The sequence below is a fragment of the Amblyomma maculatum genome, chromosome 1 (genome assembly GCF_055883805.1).
Source record: "Amblyomma maculatum isolate TAMU_Amacu chromosome 1, ASM5588380v1, whole genome shotgun sequence".
Classification (NCBI taxonomy): Eukaryota; Metazoa; Arthropoda; class Arachnida; order Ixodida; family Ixodidae; genus Amblyomma; species Amblyomma maculatum.
In genome coordinates this window covers 79330125-79348761 of record NC_139344.1, presented here as the reverse complement: position 1 = coordinate 79348761, position 18637 = coordinate 79330125, and the positions used below count along the sequence as shown (strand labels likewise).

At 42.9% G+C, this 18637-nt stretch overlaps 1 protein-coding gene across 2 annotated transcripts in view; it reads right to left on the bottom strand.

The window, feature by feature from the left end:
• Positions 1–1601: 1601 nt before the first annotated feature.
• LOC146202871 (chitotriosidase-1-like) overlaps positions 1602–18637 on the bottom strand; it is a 32499-nt gene continuing 15463 nt past the window's right edge. Inside the window, exons 7-8 of one of the 2 annotated variants that reach the window (XM_084588412.1) lie at positions 13082–13201; positions 1602–4022 (exon numbers count right to left, since the gene is read on the bottom strand). In XM_084588412.1, the coding sequence (XP_084444538.1) occupies positions 3873–4022; positions 13082–13201 (270 nt within the window). In that variant the 3' untranslated portion in view covers positions 1602–3872. The remainder of the gene's footprint in view (positions 4023–13081; positions 13202–18637) is intronic. The other variant, XM_084588413.1, reaches the window with a different exon arrangement.

The window sequence follows — 18637 nt, the reverse complement described above, 5'->3', positions numbered from 1 at the left end:
CTCGAATCCATTCAAAATCGCTCTGCTCATGTCATTCTGTCTAACCATTCTCGTTTGACCAGTCCAACACATATGAAGAAAACATTAAATCTTTCTGAGCTTTCTTTATGCCGTCGCATTTCTCGTTTGTCTTTTTCACAAAATTTATTTCACCAATGAAAAGCTGAAGCAATTTCTTTTTAGTACTCCTACTTATTTCTTCTTCCGCATGGACCACAGATTCAAAATTGGCGTTCCAAGTAGCGCAACTAATCTTAATTTTGAATCCGTTGTTCCTATGACTAGCATGGACTGGAACCACCTTCCCGCCTCCGTTGTGCCCATCACCGCACCAGACTGCTTCAAGTCTGCTGTATTTAATCACATGCATTAACCTGCTCAGTACACCTGTATTCTTTGTTTTTGCTGTTTTGCTTTGTATTACCCACTCCTCTCTTTAACAGTGAACAGCCCTGAGAGCAAATAAATAAAATGAAATGAAAGAGTGTTACACCTACATATTACAAGACAAGCTATTATGAAATAACCATGCACAGATATGACACAGAGGAGAGATGTGATGTATTGAAAAGGACTTTGAACATGAATTCAGTCAATTATGGATATATCGAACCCGAAGGGGCATCATAGCTAAATACAAAAAATATCACAAGAAATAAGCTTTTATGCATAACCTAGAAGAATACAGTGCATCCACCCAGCAATGCACAGCTAGCCAATGTAGTGGTAGCGCGCTGCTTGTTCGGCGCGTGTCACATGCTGCAACTAGAAGAAAATTGGAAAAAATTGGGCCCAGATTGTTGTGTAACTTTTGGCAAGTGCCTTCGGATGCAATGCATGCCCAGCGATGGATGCCTGGCGAACAGATCTGCAGCCTGCAGAAATTTGCAACAATGCTGCTCCTGCCAGCAACTCCCGAGAAACCGCATGTGACGCGATGTCATGGCAATCCCCAAAGGCAAGTCTCTGAGAGACCGCCCCGATGCTGCGATAAAATTTCAACTTGATGGAAATTCATTGCAAGCCATCTATGGCTAAATTGAAGCTCTTTCTTGTCACAGACAGACAAATATTGCAGCGTCGAAAGATGAAAACCATAGCATGTGAAATAAGCCTTGAGGCTATTTCACATGAGACTATTGTTGCAGTGTAGTGAGATTTCAGCTCGTTTGCGACAGAAATGCACATAACTGGCTTCCAACGGGTTTGTTGCATTGCTGCACAGTCAGTACGATCACTGCGAAAGGGCTTTTCTTCAATCAATAGCATTCCAAGAGCACTTCAAAGGGAATGACGGGACGAAAACAGTCAGAATTGCAGGCTTAAGACCAGGAATTACTTTGACTGTTTTGAGCCATGAGTTCACTTGACTGTCTGCCTGGCCGTTCTCCTAATGATTTGCATGATTTGTTGCTTTGATCAAAAACCTCTTTTTTTCGAGAAGATAGAGCTCCTCGAGGAGCATGAGCATAAAGGCAACAGAGGCCAACAGCAATACTGCTTGTAGTTGCATAAAAAAGCAAAAACAGAAAAATTTATTTTTTCTGGCATAGGCATAGAAGTGCATTATACTTGTTAACTAAAGTCATGCAGATAAAAGGCATTGCAACATGTGCAACCTTTATTTTTGGTAAATGTTTGCTTGCGAATCGTGTACCTCTGGTGTCACAAAATTATTGGGAGTTTCGAGCATGTGAATTGGGCATTGCAACTGGCATCGCAACGACAGTGCAACTGGGCTGTATTTTCTTATGCACATCACATCACGTGGAACCACTTTTATGCGTTGCTGGGTTTAGCTTGCTTCGCATCGAAACTGCAGCAGATGATGCTTTAAGGCTAAGGTAACTGATAAGCACTAACAGTAAACGACCCTTGAAGAGACAAAGACAGGCAGTACAACGCCTGTCCTTGTCTCTTCTCTGTGAATCGTCTACTGTTTGCGCTCATCAGTTACCTTAGGAAAATAATGAACCAACTAGGCCCAACTAAAATTTTATTGCTTTAAAACTAGCCTACCACCTATAATAAAAGTTCTTATCCTGTAACTATTATAATACTGTAAATAAAATATCTCATTAAAATAAAATTGCAGTTGGTTTCTCCAACACTTTCAACGAAGCATGCCATGCAACGGCCGCCTTAGGCTGCTTTCACTGCATGACAAGTGGCGTACAGAATGCTGCTTTCGTTGCATGATAAAAATTTTATGAGAATGAGTATGAGAAGCCGAAGGTTATCCCAAAGCCCTGAAGAACATCCCATATTCAGCATGTGATGTTGTTTTACAGTGCTCATATTACCAGTAGGTATCGCAGGCCGTGCAGCCAACCCTGCACTCCATGCACCGTTTGGAGATTCATCGCTAGCAAAGGTGCCGTTTGACATAGAATGTTTCGCTGAATGAGAGTTTGATAAACGCCAACAATAGCATAACACCTTTGCATGGGTTTTATGGGGGGGATATGGCTCTTAAAGCTATGCTTTCCAATTTTTGACCAAATGTGATAAAACCTGGTATTCTGATTCAGTTTCTTGCACAGATTTAAAGTATATATTTTTCCAATTGGCCAATTAGTTCAAAAGATAAATGAAATTAATTGTTCATAATTTGTGGGAACAATGAAAAAATTACTGCATTAGAAACAATTCGCATGGACACTTTGCTAGATACTAGAAAGCATAGTGAATACAATGTTAGGAGCACTTTTTTGATATAACGAATATTAGCAATGTTATAGCAGTTCAAAGCCCATTGTTCCATATCTGGGTGCCCTACTATCCGATTTAGAGCAAAAGTGAAAAACTTTTGAACCGCTATAGCACCATTAATATTTGTTCTATTAAAGAAGTGCTCCTAACATAGTGTTCGTTATGCTTTCTAGTACCTAGCAAAGTGTTCATGTGAATTTTTTCTAGTGCAGTAATTTTTTCATTGTGCCCAGAAATTATGAACAATTAATTTCATTTATCTTTTGAACTAATGGGCCAATTGGAAAAATAGCTACATACTTGAAATCAGTTCAAGAAACTATAATCAGAATGTACTAGGTTTTATCAAATTTGATGAAAAATTGAAAAAATAGTTTTAAGGGTCATGTCCCCCCTTAAAATGTTTGGACTGTCTAACATAAACAATTTGGTTAATCGGCTTATGGGGTTTAATGTCCCAAAGCAATTCGGGCTATAAGAGACATCGTAGTGGAGGCCTCCGACTGGCATTGCACAGCACACGGGCGCCTTGCAGAGTTGGTGCACAAATAGTTTTGGTTTCGTTTATCGTGTAATGTCCCAAAACGACCCAGGCTGAGGAGTGCCATATTGAAGGACTCCTAAAATTTCAACTATCTGGGGTTCTTCAACGTGCACCAACACTGCATTGTAAGCAGGTGCTCTGCTTTTCGCCTCCAATGAAAAGTGGTCGCCGCCACCAAGGTCAAATTCACATCCTTGGGATCAGGAGACAAGTGCTCTAACCACTGAACCATTGCAGCGGGAGGTCACAAAAATAGGTACAGCATGTGTTTCATACTACATTTGCATTATATGCTTGTACTGAACAAGCTGCATAGCAAACAGAAGCACCAGAATTGCTCTTTGAAGTAAACGTTTCTTTTCATTAAAACAACTGCAGAGAGTACAATACTATATAGTGAAAACCTGTTATAACATTGCAAGTGCACTATGGTCTAAAAATTGTCATGGATGAAAAAGCGAAAATTCAACTGTAGCGGTTTCCACATCCCTGAATACAGGAATTCTCCCAAGAGCCACACAGCAGCGAAGTAAGTAGATTAAATTTGTTCCCATGAAAGTTGTGAACACAACATATGAACATCTTTCGACAATTTTGTGCCACAGAATGTTAGTTCTTAAGCCTTAATCCCTTGCTCCACAACCTCTTTGATCTTCTTGTGAAGTGGAAATCGAACGCCTTCTGGAGATACAGTTCCTGTGTGGTCGTCACAGTTGAGACTAAATGTCATGATTCCTCCAAAGCCCTCCGAGAGGATCCACCTGGCCTACATAGAAAAAGAGGTACAGTTTGACAATCAAAATGAAAAAATCAACTTGATTCAAGTACTTCCTGCCATAAGACATAACCCAAGCCAATTAGGTCAAATTCAAAGCAATAAAGACAAAGATGTTTTAAAGCATAAATGAGTGGGACTGAACACATTCTTCCTTCAGTGAAACCACACGTGCTGGCATCACAGCTTAGTGCTCTAAACATGCACAACAGGCATCACTAATATCAGAAAAACTACACGTCCACCAGTTCATGTAAAAACAAGCAATAACTTCCACTGCACAGTCTCTAACCAAAAATAAGAGATTCGAATCTTTCAGTGAGGGGAACCACTGCTCTCACAAAGCAAGAGCTGAACAGTAACAAGGGTACTACCAAAGCCCCACTGTATGAGCCCGTCGCAGATACTTGTATATTTTTGACAAATGGTTTGGCAGGCAGAGAACACAAAGTATGGGATGACTCTTTTGCAGCCACTTTACAGAATATGTAGATAATTAGGCTTTCTGCATTGTTAGCTTCAAAAGGAATGCATGAGCTAACTACCTGCATTCTGCAAAAAAAAAAAAAAAAAAAAAAAGGAAAAAAGGAAAGGTAAGGGGGGGGGGGGGGACATTTAGCTCTCCCGTAAAGGACATGACAACAGTTTTAAATAGACCCTTCAGCAGTTTCTCTTGCTGAAGCAGACACGAACACTGTCCTCTTTTACGATAGCAATCATTACATATGAAAGACCACACGACATGCATATAAAGCCCCACATTAAATAAACCGCACGAAAGTGCCTACGTGGCGCAGTGGTACAGTGACTGAATTGGTCACAATGAGATACGGCCTACTTAGACCTTACACACAGCCTTATCCACTACAAGCTCTGCAGTGAGCCAAAATGCTGTTGCAAACTGAAGAAGTTAAGCTGAAAATATCACAGTTGACGGGGCTGGCTCCGAGGATTTTGTTTCTACTGCCCACTTTTTTATTTGTACCTGGTAACTTAAAACAAGTGACTTCTACGTTCTAAAAGGGCAAAGCTGTGAGGGATGAAGGCACTCAAAGAAAAACACATGAACTGCAGCTTTGTCATTCTGCTATACTTTGAAAATTTAGTTTCTGTGCATGCCACATCCCTTGTAAGCACGCACCGGTCAATTTCTTAGCCAGTGCATTCAAAGCCAGTCATTGAGTTTGGTTTGTGGTGTTTAATGTCCCAAAGCGACTGAGGCTATGAGAGATGTTGTAGTGGAGGGCTCCGGAAATTCTGACTAAGCTGTGAGGGATGAAGGCAGTCAAAGAAAAACACATGAACTGCAGCTCTGTCATTCTGCTATACTTTGAAAATTTAGTTTCTGTGCATGCCATATCCCTTGTAAGCATGCACAGGTCAATTTCTTAGCCAGTGCATTCAAAGCCAGTCATTGAGTTTGGTTTGTGGTGTTTAACGTCCCAAAGCGACTGAGGCTATGAGAGATGTTGTAGTGGAGGGCTCCGGAAATTTTGACTACCTGGGAATCTTTAACGTGCACTTACACTGCACAGCACACAGGTGCCTTGCTTTTCGCCTCCATCGAAAAGCGGCCGCTGCAGCCGGGATGCCAGTAATTGAATATGTGCACAACATAATGACATAATGGCCCCCCATGCAGTGCTGCGTGCTGGTTTATGCAAGGCCAAGCATTACCGTACATATACCTTTGCTGCCACACTAGCAATCAGTTCTACAAGAGAAGAACACGATAAAACAGAAAAAGCTGCTCAGTGCAAGGAAAGCCACAAAGCAGATAAGCCTCCACACTTTTGCAGCACAGAGATTAGACATATCCAGGTCATGGCTCTGTATACTTCACTTGCTGTGCATTTTCTACAGTGGACGAAAAGCAAATGCAGCAAGTACCTGCTTGTGAACTAGCTAGAGGGGGCCAATTTTCAACTTGTTCAAGGCTCATCACATGCCCTGGGTATCTGCCCGAGTAAAGTGCTGCGATGCATGCATAGAGACCTAACATAGACACCAGCATTGTGCATCACTGCCTTCAGCTAAAGGTAATCTCAACTGGTTCAAGGGCCATCACATGCCTTTTGCATATGCCCCAGTCAAGTGTAGTGACATGTGTGCAAAGATCTAATATAAATCTCAGCGCTGTGCATCACTGGCTTCGGCGAAAGGTAACATGTGTGTATGTGGTGTGCCTACCTGTGCATGGCAGATAGTATATGGCTGTGCTACAGAATGAGTAAGATAGAAGAGCAAAGAGCATAAGAAGTTATGAAGGAAAGACAGCAACCTTAACAGTTTCACTCTGTGTACACTAGAAACAGGGCTGGGCAAGATACTTCAAAAAGTATCTTCGATACTGATACTCGATACCTTGAAAAATTGTATTTCTGATACCGATACAAGATACCGAACCGAAATCGATTTCTGATAGAGATACGCGATACTGTATCTTCGATACTTCGATACATTTCTGAAATCCAAATGTGATAAAGGCAGTAATATTATTAGCGAAGCTGGAAAATTTTACCATGCTTTCTAGACCTTTCAGTGGTACCTATATCGCAGTTTTTGTTTCTCAGAAAGGGCTTAAACAAATTTGGCAACACGGATTTATTGAAGCTCCGCTGTCTGGGCAGCTGGCCTTGTAAAAACTTCACATTGAACTGAAGCTATGGTTACAAAGCTTCCACAAGAAGCCTAGCGAACAATTTCTTTAAGCTAGCGTTCTTCATAGGAACCACCCTGTGAGCACTTGGCTATATACAATGGAATCTAGAATTTCTTTTGTGGCTTTCCATTTCATCTACTACATGCTAATTACCCGATGGCCCCCTCCATTTTCTCTTTGCGATAAAGCCCAGTGCTGCGTGCGATTGGGGAACTAACAGGTATTTTGATATTAGTGCGATAGCAGACTTGTGAAGCTCGCATTTTGTGTTAAAAGCTAGAGGATAACGAAAATAAAATGGCTGAACGTTTTTATTAGTTCTGAAATAGCCCCGCCATGTGGGCGTTGTGTAAGTGAGGCAAATAAAAAAGCCTATCTATATAATTAGTCGAGCACGCCGCAATGTTACATTTGATGAAGGGGCCTTTACCAAAAGATAAGAGTGAAGCATAGCCGCGTCGACTCCAGGATCTTGAAGGTACTAGTAACAAAGTCGATTCGCTAGCGTCTCTTGATAACTTATTCTGGTTTAGATAAAAGAAATAATTGTTCTTTTTAAGAGAGATTGGCTAATATGACGTCAATCAATCCACATATTTCAAAAATATTTTAATAGTTTATTGCTTTATGAAACAAGGGTTCTTCACAAGTTTTATTCACATTTCGCTGAAATGTTTTTGGCAAAGAAATTCTTTGACCATGTATTTGTTATTCAAATTTATGTGCCGCAAAAATGTAGTTACATAGCTTTTACGTCGTGTATTTCTTAATATTTTAGAAATAATAGTTTTTACAGAAAAAGCCCAGTGAAAGCCTCTTCTCAGCGCAGTTACAAAAAAAAGGTGTAACTACAAGAATGGCGACTGCATCGTGCCCAACTGAGGCCTTAGATGCTTATGTTCTTGCCGCCAAGCAAAGCCGACATGCGAAGCTCAAGGGTGTGGAGAGCTAGGGTCGTGCATAAGTTACTGAGTTTGTCAGCAAACTGAGCATGCTGCTTGACAAGAATCGCATGCCTGAGAGACGAACAAGGAGGCGAATTGCACAGGGTGGGAGAGCAGCCAGGGATGAAGTGTGTGTGGTCCCTACTCCCTGTTTGTCTTCTTTGGTCTTTCTTTGTCGATTTTAAGGCGAAAGCCTTTAATGGCTCATACTGTCATGGACAAAATGTGTCCCGCTTTTGCGGTGGCTCTGATTGGCCGAGGCGGGATGTCATCACAGAGGTCCCGACCAATCACAGAGTATCACCACAGTATGCCCGAATGAGTGCCTTATATGGCCATATGTCAACCAATGATTAGTTACTAATTATTTACTAATTAATTGATTATTAATCACCAATAATGACTACTTAAGTAATTAACAATACCAAATCAATCAAGTAATTATCAATGACCTACATAATGACTAATTGATCAATTATTTATTACTAATTAGTACCAGTTGCGTAGCAGAATGCGTCACCCAGGCTTTCGTCTTTCACTACTTCAGTCACTAAAGTCCCTCATAATTTTTGTTCTTTGTTTCTGCGTGTCTGTTAACGGCTTAACGGCTTCGTTGTATGCATCCGGTGCTCACAAGTAAACAACCTCATGAAGGCCTACTTGCAACTGGCTCCTTCAGTTTTAAAGAAAGGAAATATGGATAGATGGAGGCTAAGGAGGAAAGAAGGGAAACTTTGAGCAGGAGGGAAATCAGGATGCGCTGCAAGCAAAGACGCCTCCCGAATTGCAATAGCGCCTCAGTGAGCAGTCAGTCAGTTCAGTAGTTCAGTCGTGTCCGACTCTTCGTGACCCTATGGACCATATCATGCCACGCTTTCCGGTCTCTCACTGTCTTCCTAACATCACATAACCTCATCTGCAGCGCCTCGAGGATGCCATCTAACCATCGCGTTCACTGCCTGCCCCTTCTCCGGTGACCCTCAACCTTTCTCAACATCAAAGCTTTCTCCAGCGACTCTTCTGTTCTCATCAGATGACCAAAGTAGCTGAGCTTTAACTTTAGAATTTGACCCTCCAATGAGCAGTGAGGGTTTATGGCAGACAATATCGACTGATTTGATCTTCTGGCAGTACAAGGAACTCTGAAGTCTCCGCCAGCACCACAATTCAAACGCGTCAATTCTTCGGCGGTCAGCCTTCTTCACTGTACAACTCTCGCATCCATACATCACAACTGGAAAGACCATAGCACGAGTTATACGGATCTTGGTTGGCAGTCTAATGTCTCTGCTCTATACTAGGCGGTCAAGGCTAGCTATGGCTCTCTTTCCCAGAAGCAGGCGTCTCCTAATTTCATGGCTGCAGTCTCCTTCCGGGGTAATCTTGGAACCAAAGAAGAGAAAATCTGTCACAGCTTCCACTTCTTGTCCCTTGATGCTCAAGGACTTGATAGGGCAAGACGCCATGATCTTTGTCTTTTTAATGTTCAGTTTAAGCCCAAACTTCTCACTCTCTTCTTGTACGTGCATCAGAAGTCTCTTGAATTCCACTTCACTTTCTGGTATTAAAGTGGTATCATCTGCATATCTAAGGTTGTTGATACGTTTCCCAGCAATCTTCCAGCTGAAGACTCTTCAAGACCGGCCTTCTTCACAATGCACTCAGCATATAGGTTAAATAAGCAGGGCGACAGTATACAGCCTTGTCTCACTCCTTTCTCAATCGGGAACCAATCAGTAAGACCATGCCCAGTTCTGACTGTGGCCTCTTGTCCTTCAAACAGGTTCCTGAGGAGCCTCAGTGAGCGCCGTCAAGCAAATGTTTGACACACTGTGGCTTCAATATTTTATGGAGTATTGGTATCGTTAAAAATACACGATACACCAAAAATATATTTTCGATACCGATACTCCGATACTTTCATTTTCAGCACTCGATACCTGATACCGATACACAAAATGTATTTAAAGATAGTATCGAAGATACATGTATCTTCAATACTGCCCATGACTGACTAGAAGTGCCTGCTCTCTGAGGGAATGGATGAAGAGAGTGAAAAAGTGGCAAAAAAAGAAGAGCAGCACTGAGATAAGAAGACAGCAATCTTGTGATCTAGCAGCTTCTACCATGCAGCTAATCAACAAGGCACTTGCGCGCAAGCGAAATAAAATTCACAAAATCTCTATGTAATGATTGCCGTGAAAGGGAGAATATGCACAACTGTCATGACAAAAAATAATTTTTTGCAATGCAGCTTCCCTGTGGGATCGCAAGTGTGTGTCATCATGTTGCAACTTGTAACCATGCTGATCGTGTACCACAAAAGTCATGCCACACTCCAATGCTTTGGTTATGAAAAGTGCAATAAATGTTCATTTTGAATTTATCGCTTTCCCAAACAACAGTCTCATTTAATGTTTAACCATAACAGATATACTCACATCCGTACGATCTTCACATTTTTTTCTGAGCGCGCTTCTGATAAGTGCTCACTGTCCATTATAGCTAAAATTTCAAAACGAATTTCCTTAATTCATTTTGAAGAGAAAGTTGACAGTGAAGTCTCGTTAATTCGAACCCCAATCATTAGAGCTTTCAGATAATTTGAACTATACAATTTGTTCCGCCCAATCTCCATAGACGTCTCTGTACAAAAAAGCCTGTTAATTCGAACGCGAGCCGATTCCGCTATGAATAATACGAACTATGCGCCACCGCGTCTAGGTAGCCTGGTGCCCAGCCCACGGACAACACCCCCATGATAAAGTGGCATAGTTACGAGGCTATGCATACCCAAAACAGAGACAGAAGGTAATGCCAGGTAAAACCATGGAAGAGTGTGTAAAGCCTAACTGGCACCATGACCGGCGCGGTGGCTGGTGACCTCAGAGACTTGCAACTGAATGCTCATTAATTCAGACAGATAGATAAGTATTTCTGTTGGCACAGTCTCAGGTGATGCCCATGTAAAACTATAATGTCGGATAATGTTGGACGGGCACTATACAGGTATCCCACCGGTTCAGCCGCATCCGCTGATCCGAGCCGCATTTGACGATCTGCAAGCGATCATCAAACTAGCACTCTTCAAATCTCAGCTACATGTTGTGCATGGCAAGTATGATGAAACACAAACGGCCTCATCTCCGATAACAGGCGAACTACTTAGTTTCGGTTTCGCTTTAAAACCGAAAGCTTTTACTACTCCCCTCCGTAGCTTCTTCGCCGTGTGTGTTTGTCCTTGAACCGAGGAGAAACCACGTGGTAGCTATGACGTCACTCAGCTGCCAAGACCGAGGTAACCACGTGCTCACCTCTGCCTAGTCACGTGACAACCATGGCATCGTTAAACCACAGCTACGCTGGAGCTGTGGTGCTTGCTCTGTCTAGATAGTCTCTGCTGCCTCATAGCCAGTGCCTACGGATCACAGCAGCTCTCGACAATTTAACGGCAGCAGTCGTCATGGGTGATCCAGGCGAGATGCCTCGTGAACTGTCAGCGCTTCAGAGGTTGTGAAGATGACAGACCGAATCCGATCATCCACTGGACGTAGCTCGCCAAGAGGCTGAAACGTGCTGCCGCTTTCGCTTTAGTTACTTAGGTTTAGCAGGGTTAAACCTTTATGATCTTCACACTGTCCGCACCAGCTCGCAGCGAGGGCAGTTATTGGCCATGCATCATCCAGCTAACAGATTGCAGTTGCATGATGTGGATTTTTTAAGCAATTCCATCGTGCTTCTTCCGCTGCTCCCAAAATGTGTGTCCGTCAAGTGCAGTTCGGCAAGTCGTGCAGTGAAGCCTCAAACGCGACGCAAGCTGCTTGTTTAGGGGCAGTGTCGCTACCATGTCGCACCATGGAGGATACCGGGAAGGCAATTACCATTTTCAAGCTCTTCTGCTTTGGTGCTCTCAACAGTGTGCACACAATAAAACATTGATTACAATGTAAAAAATAGTCACTGGCACTCTGTTCCCATCTAAAACCCAGGCGACCATTGTTAATTTTCTGCCGCACGCATAATTAACCCATTTTTGTAGCAAGAGCTACATTGGCCACAGTCTCGCATTTCGCCGTGCCTGTCTGAAGAGCGAAGAAAGAAGAAGAAGTCGCTGGAGGCAATAGCTGGCAGCTATGGCTGAGTACTAACTGGAATTAGAGATTCCTGACACTACGTTTAGCAGGAGCTGTCAACTAGGATCTCTACTTTCATATGGGAAGGTAATATCCCAATCAGCCGGCCAAAACCCTTGCATTCACGTTATCCCTAGGCTACGCAGGCATGTTCATATGGCTCAGGGGGCTTAATCTGTTGGCTGGTAACTTATGCTATCGTGTCATCGCGAAGGTGGGAGTGACAACAGAGAGAAAGAAGTGCAGTAGTGGAAGGCTTCGGACCACCACACGATAGAAGCTGTCGCCTCATCGCACTTTAGTGGCCAAAAGTGCCCTCTATGACATAAATAAAGCTGAAACCATACAGTAAACAACTATGTTCAAAAGCCATCTGTTTACTTTCAAGCCGAACCTAAGTGTAGCCATGCAGATAGCTCTTGCGTAACTTCATGTTTAACCACAAGCTAAAGCACAGCTTTTGTTTTTTTTTAAAGAAAAATTTATGTCAGGTTGAGGGAAGTAGGGTTCGTTACTTAGGAAAAACTTATTATTATTTTTTTTTTTTTGCGAGAGTCAACGTCGATCCTTTCACCTATAACTGAAAGCAACGAAAGCAAGCGGTCAGCCGCGACCACGACGCAGGCTTCTAGCACTGTTCACTTCAAAGGGCGTTTGCTGCTATCACGCGTTCTAGCGATTTTATGGCAGTGGACGACACCTGCCCCAATCATGGCATTAATAAAGAAAACATACTGAAAACCAGGCTTGCGCAACCAGACTAACCAAGCAAGCCACTGCCGGCACTGCCGTCACGGCCACTTGCACTCTGCCAAGTTTCCCCCCAACCCACTGCTAGAGCTATAACCACAATAATGTCAAAAGGTAAACACACCATGATGTTATAGCATCTTGACATGCTACCAAGAAATGTGCCATGGATGCTAACGACCACCTTTTTTTTTTTTTTTCAAATTCTCACAAGCAAAAGTGTGTGTGTGTGTGTGTAAGCACATGGGGGAAGGGGGGTTCATTATGTAAATGGGCTCATTACGCAAGCAAATACAGTAAATTTATCATAATGCAAATGAATCTTGCCAATTTTTTGAAGGCTATTCAATAATTCGAATGTTGGACAATTCGAACTTATTTCCTGGTGCCATGAAGTTCGAATTAACAAGCTTTTACTGTATTACGTTAGATGCTCTTCCTTTGAACAAATAATCCTGAACGCCAGGAAGAAAATGCTTGCTGCATGGCAAATGCAAGCTGAAGCTAAAGCTGAACTTTTTATCTGCGCAATGTAAAAAGCATACTTTCATAACTGTATACCTTCAGTTCCACACTGGTGACATCATCGTAGCTTATCCAATTATTCTTGTCGATCACATATGGGACTTTTGACTGCTTATCAAATATCCTCTTCCCTCCATTGGATATTACCTTACAGACCTATGATCCAGAGAAAAGGAAGATACAGGTACATCAGCAAACCCTCCTGCACAGCAAACACTTTTGCACACTGGTAACATGGTTATATGCAACTCAGAAAATGTTCTGCTTCACAGCAAATCAGTACCCTACAAGAATGTGCTTGCAAGTATTGAACTGAAAACTCACTAAAATTTAAAGCATAATACTCAACAGCTATTTCCAACAAACTTAAATCACTCATTCCTTTCCCCATAACTCATGATTTTCTGGCAACAACTTCAGTGCCTATCAAAGCTAGGTCATTTTACAGCAGTTGAAAAAGACCCAAAATGAGTAAGCAACAGCTCAAGACTTAGTCACAATATAAGCATAAGCATAAGCTTTTGTCACAGCATAAGAATCAAAGCAGGCTCAACTAAGGATGATTCCTTTTCAGTGATGCCCCATTTTTAAAAAGAATTAACAGGGCTGTCACTAATCATTTTAACAAATTTTCTTAGTAAGTATGAGTAGAATAAGAAGTTATAGTATAGTAAAATACATTTTTACAAGAAATTGTGGGTGCTATTGGGTGCTATGAGAGACATGCAAACATCCGGACAATAGGCCTAATGCAAACATATGTGGGACTGCTGAGCTGATAGTGCACCAGACAGTAGATGGGGTAGTTGACACCAGTGGATTGATACATTCTGCATACACATCCACTGCATTATTTACACAACACAGGCCCAGCAATGACAGGGGACCATTGTTGAATACCTACATAATTAGATGCATGTGAATTAGCGACAACAGTTGTTTGGTGCTTGCTAGCCAGGCCTGACGTTAAGTGGGGTGATTTTGTTGGTGCAGATATGATCACTCCAGCATGGCAGACAAACTGATAAAGCCATATGAAGTATGAGCACTCCTTGACTGCAAGGAATCTGGTGAAAACTATCACAAGGAGGCTGACATACCATAAGAATGGCAATCAGTTAACTTCCTTCTCTAGAGGAGCTTTTTGGGAGAAAGGACTTAGGTGAGGAGCATATGGTCGCACTGAGGAGATTATAAAGCTCAACAATGTTGTTCGGCTTGAAGGAGCAGATGTGCATAACAAATTTAAAAGGAAAATGAATGCCACTTTATGTGTGCTTGCATTTTTGGCTGTAATATAAAAAGCCCACTTACAATGAACTTTTTGAGTATAGTAATGCTATCTGGCTTTCATGAAGCACAAGCTTACTATATTGGTGAAAAAAAAAAGCACAGCCTACTGCCTGGCGCTTAGCGATCCTCAAAAAGGTAGGCATAGGCAAAAAGGCAGGTAGGTTGTGGTTGGCGCACCATAGCCATAGTTGCTTATGCACCATAAATAGAAAGGTAGGATAATTTCAAAACAAATCATGAAACTTGACAAAGAAGCAGGAAGCATGAAATCAAGCATGTTATGTTATTAAAACATGAAACTGCATTTGGATAAGCTTTGACAAAAGTTATTTACTGTCAGCCAGAAGATCAGACTTTGGCATTAGTGACATAGCATGTCCCATGTTTGCCACTCTTTATATATGCCGGGAAGAGTATGGCAAAAGAGTTCTGCTATAGAGTGCCAAATGGTTGGCAACGTTAATGTCGGTTCAATAATTAAAACATCAAGTTAGCATTAAGGCAGCAGTACAGTAACTTTTACTGCATGAAAAAAGCAGACTGTAGGGTCTAACAGACTTTTTGCTGCATGCATGTGTCCCCTGTGAGAAGCCAATAAACATTCAGCTGAAGCAGCCAAATCAAAATAGCACAGGTAAACTGATACTGCAGTGGCATTTCTGCCCAGAATCATACCCATAAAGTTAAGCACATAAAGAGGACACATGCAGCACTCCGTGTCAGTGTTCTATGTTATAAATCTAGCCAATAGGAACGTAAATGTGAGCGATCACATGTGTCGATAAGATATGAAAGGGAACACAAAAAGTATACATCTGATGGGACTTGCCCTTAGCCAGTGGAGTTTTAGCCCATGCTCACAAAAAACGCCCCCAGCATTTAAATTCGCTTGAATGTAAAGGAATTCCCATCCTCAACCCTCTAGAGCTTATGACTTCCAGGAGTACTAGAGAAGCCTGGCTTAAAAGGAAACTGCTTTGATTGTATTTTTTTTCAAAAAGTCTGTACACAGAACCCCTTCATAGTAAAGGCACTCAGACTGGCAAAAGTTGTTATTATACTATATCAGCTGTTGGTGATAACATGGTTCTGAAGATGATGTCTGATAACTAAATGGTTACCTACTAAACACAATTTGCTGCTTTATAAAAGAAAACACTCTAAAATACCTTCCACACTCTCTTAACAGCACTTCGTGCATTTTCTTTTTTACAGTTATATGATGTTTTCGTTTAGATCTTGGAGTACTTTTTAAGCATGAAGGCTGCATGACCACGAATATAACTAAACTTGATTTCATGTGAAAACCAAAGCCTTGCATGAACACTGCATTATATTCCACTGTTTCTGTATTTTAAGAGGTAAGAGATGAGAAATGCAGAGACAGTTAAGCGCTGCAAAACCGCCCATGCCACACCTCCACTTCTTGCCACCGCTGTCTCGTGCTGCAAATGTTTCGCCGTTTCTTCCCTTCCCTATTTCTAGCCGCACTTCTACTCTCTTTTACTTTCTGAACTGACCCCATTACCTTCTTTTCATGTTTGTCGCCAGCTTTCCTTTTTTTTTTTTTCCTTACGAGCAGCAAGCTTTTTCTCACAACTGCAAGGCCTACGTAAAGTTGGCTTCTCCTCACTGCTAGCGTGTCTGGTGGTAAAGCCATTAAAGAAAGAGTATTATGTTCTTTTTTTTTAATAAAGAAAAAATTGCCTAGTGATTCTAGGTAACGAACTGTCGTGACGCTAGGACTAAGTTGACCCGGCCTTCACTTGGTAGCGTGCAGAGACTCGGGGTTGATGAAGGATTGAATCTTTGAAGTTGGTAAAATATATACAAGCAGGTTTAATGGCACTTTGAGAAAACTTATTTACATGATTATTTACATGAAAAAGAAGGGTATATTAACAAAATGGCAAGCGTAAAGAGTTCATAGCGAGAAGCGTCTGGACGAGCCGTTTACCCAGGGCTCAGAGCCTTTTCGTGCTCTGCAATGTCCTTAAAACCCCCTATGTCCAGCACCTCTCTGAAGATGCTGACCAACCAGTTCCAGGGCACGCCCCTCAGATATCGGCATCCAATCGAACACATCACTGCACTGATGGTCTGATGCACTGACTGGTCCGGCATTGTTTCGTTGGGCGTGGTCACTTGTTGGCGGGAAGAGCTTGGGAACGGCGAGGAGGTACATTTCTATTCTTCAGCAAAGATTCGATATGCTGGTTCCGGTAAGTGGATTTCCTTCTCAGAAACCCAAGTGCACGTGCGCGCCGCATACTGCTCCCAGCATTGTCCCTTTCCAGCAACTGCAAATCTTTCCTGCATTCCCGGGAAATCCTCTAATGGCCGTAATCACCTTGCTCCTTTCTTGTCCTGTACGTCAGCGGACGTGTCACTCTGTCACCTCCTTTGGACAGTAGGTATTCCTCACTGGACGATAGCGCTTCTCGACGGGAAGGGTGAACAATTGAACGAAAGCACTTCCGGCTATTTCCCGCAGGGGGACATTTCTTTGTATTTTTCTAGACGTTCCCTTGACAGGGCCAATTTGGCATTTGCAGGGTCTCCACAAAGCAAAACAGGCTTACACAAAAGGATTCATGGAAACAGGCTCACTTAGCGCCCTTGCACCAGCAGCACATATCCATGCCCACAGGCGAACAATAGAGCGCGCCAGTGCGAACGATGCAAGGTCATAACAGCCTCCTCCCCCGCCAGAAGAGTCACGGAGGGCAGCAGTCGCAGCTGCTGCATGAAGAGACGACTTAATGGCCTGCACATGAATGCTTGAGGCTCGCTGTTGCTTGTCGCGTTGTCTTGATTGTCGTAGGCCAAATTGCTTGAGCTGTCTCTGAAACTCAACCACATGTTAAACAAGCACTCGGCTCCCGTCTGAAAAGACCAGGTGAAAAGAAAATTGCCATTGTTGTCCGAGAAAAGCCCACACTCAAGACGTTCAGGACCCACATATGCCTAGAAAACCAAACGTGCTGCTTTACATAGTCACACATATACAAGCGCACGAAAAAAAAAAAGAACCGGAGTATCAATTTGGATACATGGTGAGGAACACCTCGGACCGCTTAGAAACAGCGGCTAAGCGCGTCCGCATTCCCATTTAACTTCCCCTTTTTGTATCTTATTTCAAAATTGTACTGCTGTAAAATCAAGCTCCACCTAAGAAGGCGACTGTTCTTCGATGTCGCAGTTTGCAGCCAAGCCAGGGGACAATGGTCCGTCTCTACGGTGAATTTGGCCCCTCCAAGATAGCACTGCAATTTTTGAATAGCCCATACAATGCAAGCGCACTCTTTCTCTGACGCGCAATAAGCCCTCTCTCTAGAACTCAGTTTTCTGCTCAGGTAGAGCACGGGGTGCTCATTACCGTTGTCATCTCTCTGGCAGAGAACAGCACCTAGCCCTCGATCACTGGCATCACACTGGACCGTGAATTCTCGGTCATAGTCTGGAGCTCGCAATACCGGACGGCTAATCAGCACAGCCTTCAGGTTTACAAAGGAGGCTTCCTTTTGTTCGTCCCAGACTACATTTGTCGGTTCTGTCTTGCGGAGAGCGTCAGTCAGAGGGCTGGCCAAAGCTGAATAGTTAGGGATGTAGTGATTGTAGCATCCAGTCAGACCCAGGAATGCTCGAATTTCCGTCTTCGTGCTCGGCTGCGGGTAGTCTGCTACCGCAGAAATCTTAATCTCGCTGGGTTTCCTGAAACCTTGACCTACATTGTGACCCAAGTAGTCCACGGTCGCCCTTGCCAGGCAACATTTCTCGGCCTTTACGGTTAGCCCAGCTTGACGCAAAAGGCTCAGTACAGCTCTTAGATGTACCATATGGTCCGCCCATGAGTCGGAAAAAACCGCAATGTCATCTAAATAAGGCACCGCGAATGTTTCACACCCCTTTAAAACCCTATCCATGAGTCGGGAAAAACAAAATGGAGCATTTTTGAGCCCGAAACTCATCATTGTTGGCTGGTAGCTGCCCGTCGGAGTGACGAAAGCCGCGTATCTGCTGGCGCGTTCAGTGAGCGGTACTTGCCAGTATCCTCGAGTAAGGTCCAGCGTAGTAACATATGCCGCTCTACTGACCTGTTCTACTCTCTCCTCAATATTCGGAATAGGATACACTTGATCCTGGTGAGAAAATTTAGCTTTCGGTAGTCTACCACAGGCCTAGGGTCTTTACCTGGAGCTTCTACTAAGATCATAGGCGAAGCATAATCGCTTTCTGAGGGTTTTATTACTCCCAATTCCAGCATGCGAGTTACTTCCCTATCCAGAATTTCTCTTT